The following is a 16,838-nucleotide window of genomic DNA, read 5'->3' on the forward strand; positions in this document are numbered from 1 at the left end:
GGAAACCTTCAATGTGTGAGAAAAGTGAGCTAGCCAACTCGTGAGCTTAGAATTATACAGTTCTATCTCCGTTTAGGGTATTTCTGAGATATTGAGCATCAAAGTTTTTACAACCCAGCTGGCAAAACTGTTATGTAGTATAATCTACTATTATAGCTCAACAAGACCATCACCCTACAGGTACTTTGAGGATAGAATATCAAAATCCTGGCATATTTGGAAATGGGACTTTTTAAGATGGCCCAAATGGAGATAGAACCTTATAATTCTGAGAGCTTTGATTCTGTTTGGAATTATAAGGTTCTATCTCCACTTTTACTAATAAAACCCCACATTTCAAAGAATAAATGTATATAGCCATTGATTTTAATCAATGTATTATACAAGCACACAGCTTGTAGTATATTATATATAATAGTATAGTATACATCAAAGCCAAATACGTTTTTATTTTCAAAGAACTTGGACATGGAAAAATTACAGCTAAACAAAAAATGTTTTTTTCACAATACTACACCCCACTCCTCTGTACTGTAAAAACATTTAGGAAGCATCTTACATACATTAAAAACGGTTCATTTAGTACATTAAAACATACAAAATATTGTGTAACATCATGAAAGTTATGTTTTCATCCCTTTCCACCCCCACTCCTCTGTGCTCTGAAACATTTTAAAAACAGTGTTCATTTATTTCATTAAAAACATTCTAAACACACTTCTAATCAATAATGTATTGTTGTGATTCATTAGATTCTTTTTTAAACCCTCCAGCCTTGACATCCCCTCCTCTCCACCGGTATACCCCCCCTACACACACTGTTACTAAACATCAGTAAACACTTTTTAAAAACACATTGTTTATTTATTTTATAAGCTAGTGTTAAACTATGAGACACTTTGAGAACACACTAGAGCCCCTTTCACACAGAGATTACGGAAAATACACGGATAAAGTGACCCGGGATTTGACCCGGGTTCGTTTGATTTTGGTTCATTCACACTGCCAGTGATTTTCCGGAATCAGAGAGTGCGTTCACACACAACCCGTAAAAATCCCGTAAAGACACGTGACATCGATGTGACATGTAATGTCTCAGCGGCGTCTATAGTTTGCGTATGAGCTGCGATTCCTCTCTGGAGAAACCACGCTTGTGCATTTTTTTCTCTGATTCGATCATAAACTAGCGCATTACGTACCGTTTCACTCCTGCTTTCATTTCACTTCAGCGTCATCATTACGACACGGCATTGGTTACGGCTTTTGTTCACACAGCGCGCGTTCCGGGACTGATACATTATTATTATAATATAATAATAATAATAATAATAATAATACATTATTATTATAAAACATTGTACACTAATCTATAACATTTTAATGTTGCTGTGGGACAATGTGAGAGACAGTTAACTTAAATATTATTTATTGCAAAGACCACAATTGGCCAACAAATAAGTCTGAAAATAAATTATGCTTCTTAATAAATGTAGCCTACCAAAAATAAATAAATAAATAGTACTAAAAAATATACATACACATACAGTCTTTGTAGTGCAAATTAAAATAATAAAACTCACACACCTTTACAACTGGCAGACATACTGTATAGCCTACTTGAAGTATTTTCTTCCTCACAAAAGTAAACAGTTTAACAAAAAGTGTTCTCAATATAATACTGAACAATGTAGGCCTACATATACCTATAAATAATAATAATAAAATATAATATTTTTGGTTTTATTTTTATAACCTATGCTACAACCAAATTCTAGTCGTGTTTGCAGCAGGTGTTTACAACCGGTCAAACAAAGATGTTTTCTTTGAACGTTCCCTGCAGGATATTTTGGAGTTTAATTTTATAACCATGTAAACTAATTAAAACATTTCAGATGATACTGATAGAGAGCCTAAGTCCCTCCCCTCCGCTTCCGGCTCATGGGACCTTATTTCGGAAAAAATATGTATGGTAGTCAATGGCGAGAGGCAACTTATCTTTTTATTCCGTCTGAACTGTGCCCTGAATTACACATACGATGTTTGTCAATTTAAAAGATAATTATGAAAGTCAAGAAAGTCACAGTTTGTCATAAAACGGAAGAGTAACATTTAGTTTTATGTGAAAATCACTCCATGAACTACATCTCTCGTCTCGCACTATGTACGTCACCAAGCTCGTGTGTGTGCAGTATGGTACAAAACACACAGGCATTACGGCGTAACGTTACGATTATAACGTTAGACTATAGAAAAAATTACAGACGTTAGCTTCAGTTAAGTTAGCTTCATTCATTGAGAGAAAAGGTATGACGTCACATGCGCGCCTTTTGGGTTTGTAGTCTTTGTAATTACGTATTTTCACAGTCTTATACCTCAACAGTTTTACATCAAACTGCGACTTTCTTGAATTTAAAATCTTTTAAATTGACAAACATCATATGTGTAATTCAGGGCACAGTTCAAACGGGATCCAAATATTTGTTGTCTCTCGCCATTGACTACCATACAATATTTTTCCGAAATAAGGTCCCATGGTCCACCGGAAGGGGAGGGGCTTAGGCTCTCTATACAGTGGTTCCATTTAGGTTGCGTGGGACTCAGCAGCGCACCAACCGGAGAAGAGTCATGGCAATGCAATGCTTGCACATGTCTGTGACTTATCACCCACAACCTACCTCATACATTTCCAGTTATCTTTTCTATGGACTCTTTATAATGTAAATGTCTTCATCTAAATGTATTTACATGTTAAATATGTAAAGAAACTGAAATAAAGATGGTTGTTACTAATATTTAAGTTATGTAATTGTGTTTGCAACCAAATTACACTGATTTTGCACAATTCTTCCTTAATACAGAGAAAGGAGGCAGAATTTCATTCAGTCTTTGTGCATTTTATTTACAGAGAAGGCTAAAAATCATTACATGTTAGAAGTGACATTACATCTTTTGGGAAAAAAAATACATATTTACATATAAGATGTGAGCATGGTGTATAACTCTAACACAACAATAGACAATACTTGGACACATATACTTCACAACAATACTTGGACACATATTGGTCAAAGCACAGCACACAAAAGAGTTATCCTTATCTTATCCTGTATTTTACAGAGTATATGTATGTTTTGATTTGAGAACATGAATAATTGTTTTTACGCAAGATTCATGTGATTTTCAGGGACTGATGGTGCTGTTCTGTGGTTTATTTCCTCTCTCCAGTCAGAGTAGGTCATGTGCCGAATCCAGAAAAACCTGTGAGACTACACACTCTTTTCTGAACACAAAGTTCAGTTCAACTGAAAGTGTTTTTCAGGCTGTGCCGTGAAGGAGAAAACATGATATATTAACGAAGAACCAATGTCAAAATAGTAAGTACTTTCATGAAATATTTCAGTGCACTGGGACACATGGATCATACTTGCTTTCAAGATGTAGTGAATGAGTTAAATTAAATACTTCTTGGCTTATAGATTATTACATTATATAGGCTATTTAACATAGACATATTATGTTAACATATTTAACATTGTTCTCTACGAGAGTCTATCATTTGTTAACTGCACGTTTAATGTTGTGATTTTGAGAAAACAAAATATCCGCAATAAAATATGAATAAAAAATAATAATGGACATAAATTTAGTAATACCAGAGCCCGTATACAGAGAGCCTGGCCACTCCCTATTAAGTCCTATTGTACAGAATTTTGGTTGTAGTTCCACCAGAGTTCCACTGGGGGGCAATCGCCCTGAGTGCAAAATGAATGGGAGTTTATGGAGCTAGACGGCTAAATTAGTCTCTTTCACCCGATTGCCGTTGAGAAATCTCAGATTTGATTGTAGGTTTTGCAAGTTCAACATGGGTTATAGGTCGAAAATTGAATGAACGAGTACTTATGTCCTTTCGATTTCTTACAGGTTGAGTTATTATTGCCCATTACACGCTAGCATTCTGCTAATGAACGCTGATTGGTCAGTGAAGGACTGAATACGTCCAGAGATACCGCTTGATGGCATCGTATCATCCGAAGCGGGACCAGAATGTGTGTGTGTATTTTCGCCGTGGTCTTTTAAAACAACAAAACAGAAACTCTTCTAGCACATGAATTTACCTGTGTCAGCTGTGTTGTCGATGCCTCGAGAGAAAAGAAAGTGCAGAGCGCGAAAGCACCAAAGTGACTGAAGGATTGCCGTAAAGCAGTATCTCTGGCTGTACGATGTGTATGACGTCATTGACATTTTAAAATACTTTTTAAAGCAAATAAGTGACTCTAAAAAATCTAACACCCAGCAATGTGTAATTTCTTTGGATCTCCTTTCGAATACAACATTCAAATTACTAGACAAAAAATGATATCCTGAGAAAAGTGGATTTTGAGGGGTATAGCTCCATAGACCTCCATTCATTCTGCACTCGTCCTGTGAGCGCCCTCATATGGAGCCAGAGTGGAACTGCAACCAGTTCAGAAGCCGGAAGTTTACTGAGAGTGGAAGTTCTCCCCTTATTAGACATTCCCTGGTAATATGGATATTATACATCCATTTACACGTACATGTGTGAGTATAATGCAGTGGATCTAAATAAAACTGAAGAATAAACAAAATAACAAAAATAAATGGTAAAAAAAATCTAGTTTGCAGGGTTCTCTCAAAGTTCTGATTCAACGTTCCAGTAACATCAATAGAAAGTTAATTCAAAGTTGTCAGGTCTTTATGTTCTCAAAGCATTAGCACAAAAATAGCTTCTGACCTCTTTGAATCTGTGGAGAAAGTGAGAAACAGGATTCATGTATCTTCGGAACACAAATTTAGATAATATTTAAGGTATTTAACGAGTTTGTTTGCCCTTAAAAGCTTTAGGATATTAGGTTAAACTTATTTGGCTTGCTGTCCACTGGAGAGGGGCTCGATGAAGCAGCTTCAACTCGAGCTCTGATATACCCCCCAGTGGCTAAATGTAGGATCCGGTAATTGGAGGGCAAGGTACCTTAGATGAAGGTGGAGTTTAGGGAGGTGGAGGGATACTGGAACAGATGATACTAGGGAGAGGTAAGCGGTTGCTTATATACTCTGGCTGTTGATTGAAAGATTAGATTGGCTCACTCCTCCCTAACTTACATTTAGGAACTTCATATAAAGAGTTTGTTTGCCCATAAAATCTTTGTTATTACGTTAAACTTATTTGGCTTGCTGTCCACTGGAGAGGGGCTCGATGAAGCAGCTTCAACTCGAGCTCTGATATACCCCCCAAAAGTGTTGAATAAATATTTGGGACAGCAAGTTAGAATAACGTAATTAAGAATTTAGGAAATACGGGGTGCCTGAGAGCTTAAAGCATGTTACCCCCCAAAAAAGAGTGGAAAATTAAAAACTGTATGGAGCATGGATGGATGCTGCTGCGGTAGTGATGTTAAATGGGGCTCCTGGCTGGAAGGCGTCTCCCTACTATGCCCACCATGTGGGGCTAAGAGTGGAGCTCCGGCGGGAGCTGTGATTTAAAAGAGTGTGCCCGCGTTATTTGTGGAGTGAAACGACATGGGCTTGAGGAAATTTAAATGGGGTATATCTCACCGCTGCACTGCTGTCTATGATGTATCTGAACGGAAGAGCCCACACGGCGATTCAGATGGGAGACCCCACTCCAGGAGTGGTATGTCACACACATCTGAAAAGGGAGAGCTCTCACTGCATCCAGATGAATACACGCCCTGCGGGGCTAGGTAAGCGGGGAGATGCGAATAGTAGGGAGAAGCGGTCCGGACTCAGAAGGATGCTAGTGTTTGTTGTGCTTGTCTAATGTTATGTAGATCTGAACTAACGTATGTTTCAAAGGCGTGGGACGACCATTGACCTAGCATTTTGATTTGGTGATCGGAAAGGCCCCTTTGTGCTGCTGTGGTGGCTCCACCTATTCGGAAGGAATGTGAAGAGAACTGTTTGGTTGGGATGCCGGAGCTGTTGAGGATGGATTTGAGGTTCTTTTGAAACCAATGTATGGAGGCAGGGAGGTTTTATCATCGATGAAGAGAGGATAGAGAGAAGAGGTGATTTGGGATTTCCTCTGGTGGAGAAAAAAAGTGTAAGGACTAGTATGGTTGGATAGGGGTTGGCAAATTGAAGATGAAAATCGAATGACCCTGTTTCAATTGATCGGTTTTGCTTTGTTTGATGTTGAAACGTATGGTGTCGTAGTTTAATATTTGGAGGTCGGAGAACGTAGGATGGATGGATGGGTTGAAGTTTGAGTTGGTGGTAAATTCTGAGACTCTGAGGAAACCAAAGAAAGCCCGATTGAACATGGCGTCTAGGGTTCTTGCTTTGTTGGGAGAAAAAAGACCTGAGCGGAGAGTGGTTAGGCAGATGCTAACAATGTCGATGGTTAAAGGTTGTCTAGAGTCTGGACGAGGGGGATTGTTTTTTGTAAAACTTTGATGAGGAGGTATATCGGAGGATTTGAAATGTTGGGGCACTGTTGGCCATGGAGTAGCTTGAAAAAGAAATGAATTCCGCTGAGGTAGACTTTGATTTATCCTGGTTTAATTGAGCTGGTGTGATGGAGGTATGTGACGAAGGAGGATATTGAGAGGAGGGAAAACTCAGGAAAAACCATGTTGTGAGCTCTGTGGAAGTTTTTGAAGGAACCCCAAGCTGTCCAGTATGTTTGAAGCGTTCTGGGAGAAACGGCTTGTAAGATGGTATTCATGGATAGGGTATGGAGATGACTGAGGGGATGGTCTAGAGGAATATGAGTTCTGAATAAGGTGGAACTGGAGTTGGATCGGAGTCTGCTTCCGGAGCCATTGTTCTGAATTTCTGGAACAGAAAACGGGATAAAGCATCAGCTATTTGATTTTTGTGACTTGGAATATGTTCAGCTTTGATGACGAACTGATGACAGGCAGAGATCCAAATGAGGCGCCTTAGAAAGGGCATGATTTTTGGAGCATTAGAACGGCTCTTGTTGATACAGTGAACGGTGGCAGAATTATCGCAGTGGAACAGGATGTTTTTTGTTGACCATTCGGATCCCCATAGATAGGCTGCTACTACTATGGGATATAGCTCGAACAGGGCGGTCGAATCAGCGGTCGAATCAGGTGTATTAGTAAGCTCAGGAGGCCAGGTTGAAGCAAACCAACGTCCTCTGTAGAAACCCCCAAAGCCTTTGGAGGGGGCAGCGTCAGTGAACAGGGTGATGTCGCAAGGTCGGGACAAAAAGTCGTTGTAGAAGAAGGTGATCCCGTTCCATTGTTTGAGGAATGTGATCCATAATTTAAGGTCTGCCCTACATGATTTCTGGCTTAGTGAAATTATGTTTTCTAAACCAAATGCTGAGGTAGTGAGAGTTTGCAGATGGGAAATGAAAGGCCGGCCTTGGGGAATTATACGCATTGCATAATTTAGGTGGCCTAGGAGAGAAAGCAGATTGCGCTGACTGCAATGTTTAGCTTCTAGCAAATTTGATGCAATTGTGATTATGCGATCTATTTTTTCTTTGCGGAGAGAAGCTTGAAATTTGACAGAGTCTAGGATGATTCAGAGAAATTCCAATGACGTAGAAGGGCCTTCGGTTTTTTCGAGTGAGAGGGGAACTCCTAGTTTGGAAAACACTGTTTGGATGACAGTTAGGTGTTTTGCTGGAGGGGAATTACTTGGAGAGATGACGAGGAAGTCGTCGAGGAGATGGATGAGGTATGGGATTGCGAAGTTGTTTTGTAGCATCCAGCAGAGTGCTTCTGAAAGCATGTCAAAAATTTTGGGACTGCTTTTACAGCCGATAGTTAGCCGTACTGCGAAGTAGTAATTTTCGTGCCAACAGATGCCGAAAAGGTGCCAGAAATATGGGTGAATTGGCATGACTTTAAAGGCCGATGTAATGTCGACCTTTGCAAGCCAGGCTCCGAAAACGGCGTTTTTTATGAGAGAGATTGCTTGGTCTATGTCGTGGTAGTGTAGTGAGAATTCATCTAGAGGAATTAGGCTATTGATACTGGGTTGGTAATTTCCATGGGGAGCCGAGAGATCGATGATGATTCGTTTTTTTGCGGAAAATTTTCTGGTACATACTCCGATAGGGCTTATTCGGAATAATTTGAAAGGTGAATTTGAATAATTTGAATAACTTATATCGGGTTCGGCTTTTGCGGATTGCAGATTGTTGCAAATCAGGCTGGAATCAGGTATGCTTACCAAGCCGGGATCAAAACCTTCTTTCAGGCCTGAAAGAAGAAACTGGGTAAAGTTTTTGTCTGGATGTTTGTCTAGTTCTCTAGCTAATGATGAAATAATGATTGGACTAGAGAGGTACTTTTGAAATTTTTTATTAAGGTAAGCTGAGGAGCGGCGCTCAGGGTAAATGGAATACGTGAGCTCCGCCGCAGAAATTACAGACGTGGAGGAAGCGGCATCGTTGTCTGTTGCAGCCTGATGAATTAAAGCTGTTGCACACTTGTCTGCCTGAAACTGAGGTAAAAATCTGGTTACGGTCATTCCTTGACTGAGGGACGTTTGCGGTGGATTTTTCTTGGAAAGGAGCTGGATGGGTTGGAAGATCTGGGTTGGTTAGGGGACATTCTGAAGTAGAATGAATGATGGACCTGCAGATGTCGCAAGAAAGCTTTGAATGCCTAAGAAGACTCTGTTGTATAGTTCAAGGTCCAAAGCTCCCCAATAAGGACACTGGTTCCAGTGGGTGACGCGGGCGGCGCATTTAGCTGAAAAAAGCTTATGATATGTATAAAAATGACTACCTCCGAAGGGTGACTAAATACCTACGTTGGGAGGAGCTGGAAGATGGATTGCTGTGGAGAGGGAATGGGCTGGCAAGCGGATTGTACCTGGAGAGTAAGTGTCAGTGTTGAGAAAAGAAGATAAATGTTGATCGGAGGGTCCCATTACTGGCTGGTGTCCGAGATGGCTGGCATGGGCTGAAGTTAGAGGAAGGGGAGTGTTTGTGGGAAAGAAAGGTGTAGAAATCCTTTGCGGAGGCAACCTCACGCTCGGATGTGAACTGGGAAGAATATTAGGATACGATTGGAAGATAGAGGGGGGAGGAAAGGAATGAGGTGAATTGGAATGGAAGGAAAGAGGAGGTGATGGAGGGGGGATGGCTAGCGAAGGCAACCTCGCGCTAGAATCCGCTCTTTGGGTAGGTTGGTTTGGGGATGGGAGAAATGTAACCGTGTGTGAGGGTGACCTGGCACAAGGGTTATTATAAAGAAGATTAGAGAAAACTGGAGAAGCAGAGGGAAGTGCTGAGAAAAGTGTTTGAGAGTTTGGTTCTTGCCTGGGAAGTGGGGCTGACTGCATGAAGTTTGTTGGAGCTGGAGAAAAAGCGGAACTGTTTTTTTTTGCGGGCGCTGTTGTTGGCCGTGTGGAAATACCGGCGGACAAGGAAGTGCGAGCCGCGGCGGCGCCGGTAGCCTTTGGATCGGCGCGTTGAGATTGTGTGGGTTCAGGCCGCCGGGTGCTGGAACTGAAAGAACTGATGAAGAGATCGTAGAGTTGCGCCTTTGAAGATCTGCGGGAGAAATGGATTCCGGAACTGGAGAGGACTTGACGTAGGCTGTTGACTGAACATTTTGAAATGGGTGGAATCGGTTTATTGGCGGCTGTAGCATGGAGAGATGAAATCTGAGAAGACGGACGAGGCACAGTTAAAACTGGCGGTCTCGAAGGTGAAGGAGAGCGTTGCCTTTTGGAACGTGGTTTATATGAGCGCTGGATTTCTCGGCCAGAACGCTCATGAAGATTATCCGTAAGACCCGATCTTACGCGGGGTGAGGCTGTCGGTGTCTTGGGAAGGCTTGTCAGTTCGTCATCTGACGGGAAGAGCTGGATTTTCGGGATGTCGGACATTATTCCGTGCGGCAGTAATGCATACTGGAACAGCTGATACTAGGGAGAGGTAAGCGGCTGCTTATATACTCTGGCTGTTGATTGAAAGATTAGAATGGCTCACTCCTCCCTAACTTACGTTTAGGTACTTCATTAAACTACGTTTGGCACTCTAGCGGTTAATAAACAAACTGCTGCGTCTTGCGGAAGAACATTGTAGCCGGATCTACTTCTCTCTGTTTATGTCTATGATGAGTCACACAGGTACTGTGCTACTCCGCAGGGGTTTAAAATAGTCTGAATATACACACGTATTATAGGCGCACCATAGTTATTCAGGATAATACAAAAACACCGGTTGGAAGATTGATTTATGACGGACTCGCTCATTATATACATTCTAAGATTTTGGACAAAAAAAGTTACATGGTAGGTAGGGTGACCAGATGAGATTGGCTGAAATTCGGGACCGGTGGGGGGGGTAATATGCATATTATATTGATAATATGCATTATCGATGCATATCTAAATTCGTGCCTACGTTATCTTTGTAGAACTTAAAAAAAAGAAACAAAAAAGATGCTGCAGCCAGCGGGGGGTAATGCTGCAGGACGACTCAACCTAATTTCGGGACAATAGCTTAGATTTCGAGACTGTCCCGAATTTTTGAGATGGTCCTCACTGCAGAACATGAAATCCACGGGGAGGAGTTGGATCCAGATCCAACTCCTCCCACCTTACATATACCTAAACCTACCCATCTCCGCCCCTTGATCCCTAAACCCACCCCTTATCCCTAAACCCACCCATAATCCTACCCATCTCTGCCCCCTGATCCCTAAACCCACCCCTGATCCCTAAACCCACCCCTAATCCTACCCATCTCCACCCTTTGGATCTTGATCCCACTCCTCCCCGTGGATCTCATGTACTGCATTGAGGTGCTACTGGAATTTTTCGGTACGTCTGGTCTCCCTAATGGTAAGCTAAGTGACCTACATTGACAGTCTACTCCACAAAAGAGAAAGTAAGTTAGAGTTCACCTGTCGACATTTTAAGCAGGTAAAATATCAATACGATACGGAAAAACAGCATCAAAGTGTTTAATAGAAACGTTTTTGCAGGAATTTCCATGTTTATAATGTTAAAGCTGGAGGATTTGAGATCCTGTATCTTGTAAAGTGTTCATGTGTGACTTTCTCATATTAATATGAATCTCTGGAGTGATTGTTTTATATGAAATCTTTAATAAAGGGCTTCTTTCACTTCAAGGTTTCCTTTGTGTTTGGTGATGTCTGATTCTTCAGGAGTTTAACAGCATATGTGTAAACATTAGCTTGAGTTAACGCAGTCACACGATCCTTTTTCTCACACACTCCAGCTATGTTCAGCTAAATTAAGAAGGTTGGTTAATTTAACAATTTAATTTAGTGTGAATGTTTGTTCATTCAGAGTCAGTGGAGGAGATCAAACTCATCAGATTCTCCTGCATCTTCATCATGGCTGATTCACAAGGATCCAGAGATGGAGATGTTTCTCCAGGATGCAGGTACTTTCAACAAACACTGTTAAATATTGTGTCACATCTCAGAAAAAATATCAGTTTGTTTATATTTAAATGGTTCCTCTCATAAAGAATGAACAGTAATCTTGAGGATTAAACTGAATCTGTTCTCTGTTCCAGTTTAGTCCAGCAGAAGAGCTCAAACCCAGAGTCCAGCTGTGTGTCTGTGAAGAGTAACTGCTCTAATGGTCATCCAAAAAAGTTTAAGAGTGGAGACACACAGTCTGATCTCAGGTATATCACATGTGATAATGTGTTGTGTAGAGGTGAGCAGGGCACAACCTAACGCAGGGCTAGTTGTAACAGTTGTTTTAGGGTACGTTTACACGTTCCCCAATTCATTTTCATATTCTTTTACAAAGATATGCTTAAAACGGATAGGTTGTTCCTGTAGTGTTTCATCGCCATCTAATGGTCTGAAAGCAGAATACAGGGGTTTTTAATTGTTGTTGCGGATCCGATCGTTTTGACAATGGTGTCGCCTGTATGCGAAAATCTCATTGGAAAAAACGTATTCGTTTTAAGCGTATTATCGTCATGTAAACGTACCCTACTAATTGCCATATCAACATGTAGAGAAAAAAATGCTCCAAAATTAAAAAATCATTGGAAGAAATCGCCAAACAGTTTTTAGTGTTTATATACAATGAGACATTTATCTCCAATCTGTTATTTAGCAGTTTAGATCTAACCAGCATAAGACACTATCCGGGTGTAAATCCGAGTAGCACAAAAATGCAGTTTAGTGTGTGAGGAAATAAGGAATAATCCTGTCAAATAATTATCACAATAAGTTAGGTTCCATTGTGTAACAAGTAAATTAAAATGATACACATTTATTATTCACAATATGGAAAGAGGAAATAAAACCGTGAGCATGACTCAAACATACCATTAATGGGTTTATTCAAGTACTCTTATTTTTTTAAACATTTTTATCCATTCTGCATCTACCACATATGTGTGTTTTAGCAAGGCGGTCTGTGTTGCAAGTTGGTGAATGAAGATACTTGCCAGGTTACGTGTCACTCACTCCTGCTTTATTCATTTATCCAGTATAAAACCCACACACTGTCAAGTTATCAGGGTTTCTTTGCCTCAATGTCTGCCCAAACTTGAAAAAAGGCTTAAATCAACTTACATGGAATAACTCAAAACATCTGATTCTTCATCGAAGCAATTTATTGAAAATCTTTCAGCAACGACTTGATCTTCTTGTACTTGTTTTTAATGATTAATTCAGATGGTTAGCTTAATAACTTATACAGAAAAAAATATATAAATATGAGTCACTACACAGCATTGAGATCAATGTACATTCAAGGTTATTTAAAGTACAAACAACATTGTTAAAAATTCTCAGTTTACATAACAACTCAACAGCACGTGCTATGGTAATTATGGTAAATACCAAAAACCGACGTGGAAAATGCACATGAACACCCCCTCTTGTGGTATTTTCCACTGGGCAGCTCGTAGAATATTTTGATGCATGAGTTGCGGAGATGAGATAACCATTGACCTTTTCAAAATGGCGGAGAGCAATGCGAGAGTGTTGAATGTTAAGCATTGTACACAACTAAACGTTTTTTGCTACTGTTAGCTAGGGGTGGAACGGTACATTCGTATTGAACCGAAACGGTACGGGCGTCATGGTTCGATGCACGAATTTACACGGTAAAAAAATAAATAAAACTCTATAGCGAAAATAATCTGTACTTTTCATGATCTAGAAAATATACAGCATATTATTTACCGTTTGAGTCTTGATAAATCATCTTCTTGCTGTAGCAGATGACTTAAGCAATCTAAAATAGTTTTAGCTAAATAACAGGTTTGGATCTCCATCTTTTTACCACATTACGACAACAAAAGTGCTTGAACGCAACTCTCTGGTAAATACCAGTTCACAAGTGGAAAATATCACAAAAGCACTTGAACGCAACACACTGGTAAATACCACTTCACAAGTGGAAAATATCATATTTTCCATAGCACGTGAACGCACCATTAGTGCAAATGGTCAGTTAGCATGACAGATGCTAAAACCACTAGCATCAACAAACAACTTGCAAACATTCACAGTCTATAGTCACTAAAGAATTGAGTCTTTGTTCGACCAGTAGCATCTCAAAGTTGATGAACACATTGTGGCTTTTCCCAGCAGTCTTTGAACAAACTCAGCATGTGGTTTACTCCAAACTCAATCGTCACAACCGTGCAGGTTAAGTCTTTCTAATTTGGTTTTATAACCATCAAAAACACCAACTTGGGTAGGAGAAGCACATCCACTTTGCTAACAAAGATCCCTTCTTCTTCTTCTTCTTCTAGGCTTCCGGCAGTGTAGACGCTGCTGAATGTATTACTGTCCTCCACAGGTCAAAGCTTGAACTAAATTCTTACATGCAGTCCTGTGTCAAGAACTGAAGAACTGCCTTGGAGATCAGTTTATGCTCGTCACTATGTCCAAACAAAGAGAAAAGAGAAAATGCCTTAACTCCAAGTCCTGCCAATTTAATAAAGAATATATTTCTTTCTGCCCTATACCTTCTGCATTCTAGGAAAACATGCCCTACTGTCTCAAGACTCACACACGCCAGAAACATGCTTTCCTACAATGCACAAATAATAATTTTACCCACAGTGCATCAAAGATCTCTCTGCATGCTGGTAATCACACACACCTGGTTCTATGTGGTATGTGCAGTTTCAATGGCCAATCAGCTTCGTGGCTTTTCAATCTCTATGGCTGCATTTCAGTCCAAAATTGTCATGCCCTTCACTCGCTAACTTCCCTCCGTCTCATTCACTCGGATATGCGTCATTGTGTTTGGGTTGTTTTATATGAAAAAATTATAATTAATATATCATAGAGTTGTTTGTGGTGGTGGTGATTAGACGAGATCTGCGGTGACGTCACAATCGTGTTGCATTGTGGTATATGGAGCTGCCTGATGTGTACATATGAAGTAGACTCGCTCCCTCGGTCAAAAACGAGGGAGCGAGGGTCTGTCCATATAAACTTCCCTCGTCCACTTCACGAAGTGGAACGCACTTCAAAATGGTGGCAGGGATTCCCCCCGAGGGGAAGTGCTTAGGGAAGTTCGCAAGTGCGTATCTAGAAGTGGACTGGAACGCAGCGCTGGTTCCCTTTCGTTGTCACTCCGAGTTACATCGGATGACGACGAATGGGGTTTCGCTTAGAAAGCCTATCGACTTTGAGTATTACAAAACGAGCCAAAGGCAAAGAAATGCCATGGATCTGCGGAATTTGCATAGCGTATCTCCGCCTTACCTCATGGGTATAAAAGGAGGACGCCGGCAACATGCAGATATGTTTTTGCTTCGGAGCCAAGAGTATCTCTTCACTCCACAGCCATTTCTGACTTCACTCTACGAGACGAGCCACTCTCCGGTGTTGGTGTGACGGCGATCTGCAGCGAGTTCACATTGCCTGCTGACCTGTGCAGTGATCTGCCAGTGAGTGTGTTTCTCCTTGCTCGCTTCAACATTGTGGAGTTTTTTTCTCTCATAAAAGAGCTCGCACGCGGCACGTCTTTTTAAAGACGGCTCGCCCGTGCATTTCTGGTTGCGGTTTACTCATTTCCGATTTTGATGGGCACATTCTCTGCTCTGCATGCTTGGGCTTGATCACGCTAGTGCAGCGTTTGTGGATGTCTCACGTTCTCCCCGTGGGAACGTGACCATCACGTCATTACGGTCGAGACTCAATGTTCTCGTTAGAGAGAGAGTCCCCTCATCCATGCGATTCAGTTCGCACGGTCTCCTCCCTGCTTCAGGGGAGTCCACTCCTCTATGGTCGGTGGCTATGCCCCTATCATGAGAGCGGAGGTTGCTACCCTACTGGCGAAGGGTACGATCGAGACTATCCCTCCAGCCAAAATGAGGTCCGGGTTTTACAGCCCATACTTCATTGTCCCGGAGAAATCCGGTGGGTTACGACCAATCCTGGACCTGCGCATCTGAACCGCCCCCTTCACAGGCTGCCGTTCAAGATGCTCCTGGCCAAGCGCATTTTCGAATGTGTGCCGCCACAGGATTGGTTTGCAGCGATCGACCTGAAGGACGCCTACTTTTATGTCTCCGTTCTCCTTCGACTCAGACCGTACCTACGGTATGCTGTCAAAGGGCGCGCATATCAGTACGCTGTTTTCCCATTTGGGCTAGCCCTGTCTCCTCGCGCCTTCACAAAGGTTGTCGAGGCAGCCCTTGTTCCTCCATGGGAACACGGGGTTCGCATCCTGAACTATCTCGGCGACTGGCTATCCTAGCTCACTCTTGAGACTAGGTGAGCAAACACAGGGACCCAGTGCTCCGGCACCTAGCTCGTCTGGGCCTTCGGGTCAACTGGGAAAGGAGTAAACTTTGCCCTGTGTAGAGGATCTCTTTTCTCTGTATCGACTCGGTCGCCTTCTCCACTCAGCCACTGCTGACTTGCCTGAGACAATCATGCGCAAGAGTGCGGTTCCACTGAAGTCTTTTCAGAGGCTCCTGGGGCATATGGCGTCCGTAGCCGCAACATCGCCGCACGGATTGCTCATATGAGACCGCTTCAGCTTTGGCTTCGCGACCGAGTCCCGAAGTGGGCATGGCAACACGGCGTGCTCCGAGTAGCAGTTACTCCCACCTGCCGTCAGACCTCACCCCGTGGTCGACCCTCTGTTTTCTACGGGCTAGTGCCCCTGGAACGAGCTTCCGGGCATGCTGTTTCTCAACACATGCCTCCACCACGGGCTGGGGCGCCATGCGCAATGGACTTGCTGCCGCCAGCTCCTGGACAGGACCTAGCGCCTTTAGCATGTCTATTGCCTCGAGTTGCTGGCAGTATGCCTTGTTCTGCACCGCTCTTGCGTTGGTCAACGCGTACTAGTCCACTCTGATATTACCGCATCAGTAGCGTACATCTACCGTCAAGGTGGTCTACGCTCCCGCTGTATGTCGCAAATCGCCCGCCACCACCTCATATGGAGTCAGAAGCATCTGAGGTCGCTTCATGCCATTTATATCCCCGGAGCCCTGAACTGTGCAGCCGACGAGCTCACACGGCTTCGAGACACACGGCTGCGAAGAGCCCTCGGGCGGCCAGGGCGGCGAAGAGCCCTCGGGCGGCCAGGGCGGCGAAGAGCCCTCGGGCGGCCAGGGCAGAGCAGATCTTTCAGGAACAGACGCCGGCGCCGGGAACAGACGCCGGCTCGGGAACAGACGCCGGCTCGGGAACAGACGCCGGCTCGGGAACAGACGCCGGCTCGGGAACAGACGCCGGCTCGGGAACAGACGCCGGCTCGGGAACAGGCACCGGCTCGGGAACAGGCACCGGCTCGGGAACAGGCACTGGCTCTGGCTCTGCCTCCGGCTCCGGCTCAGGAACAGGCACTGGCTCTGCCTCCGGCTCAGGAACAGGTACTGGCTCTGC

At 42.7% G+C, this 16,838-nt stretch overlaps 1 protein-coding gene across 3 annotated transcripts in view; it reads left to right on the forward strand.

Annotated features, from left to right (window-relative positions):
- Positions 1-3,237: 3,237 nt before the first annotated feature.
- LOC143738298 (NLR family CARD domain-containing protein 3-like) overlaps positions 3,238-16,838 on the forward strand; it is a 75,571-nt gene continuing 61,970 nt past the window's right edge. For all 3 annotated transcript variants that reach the window (XR_013203876.1, XR_013203877.1, XM_077230362.1), the window contains exons 1-3: positions 3,238-3,374; positions 11,293-11,389; positions 11,525-11,638. Coding sequence is in view for 1 of the 3 variants with exons in the window: in XM_077230362.1 (XP_077086477.1) it covers positions 11,340-11,389; positions 11,525-11,638 (164 nt within the window). In the remaining 2 variants the exon portion in view is untranslated. The remainder of the gene's footprint in view (positions 3,375-11,292; positions 11,390-11,524; positions 11,639-16,838) is intronic.

The sequence above is a fragment of the Siphateles boraxobius genome, unplaced genomic scaffold (genome assembly GCF_051911475.1).
Source record: "Siphateles boraxobius isolate OS27281-9 unplaced genomic scaffold, OSU_SipBor_1 143, whole genome shotgun sequence".
Lineage (NCBI taxonomy): Eukaryota > Metazoa > Chordata > Actinopteri > Cypriniformes > Leuciscidae > Siphateles > Siphateles boraxobius.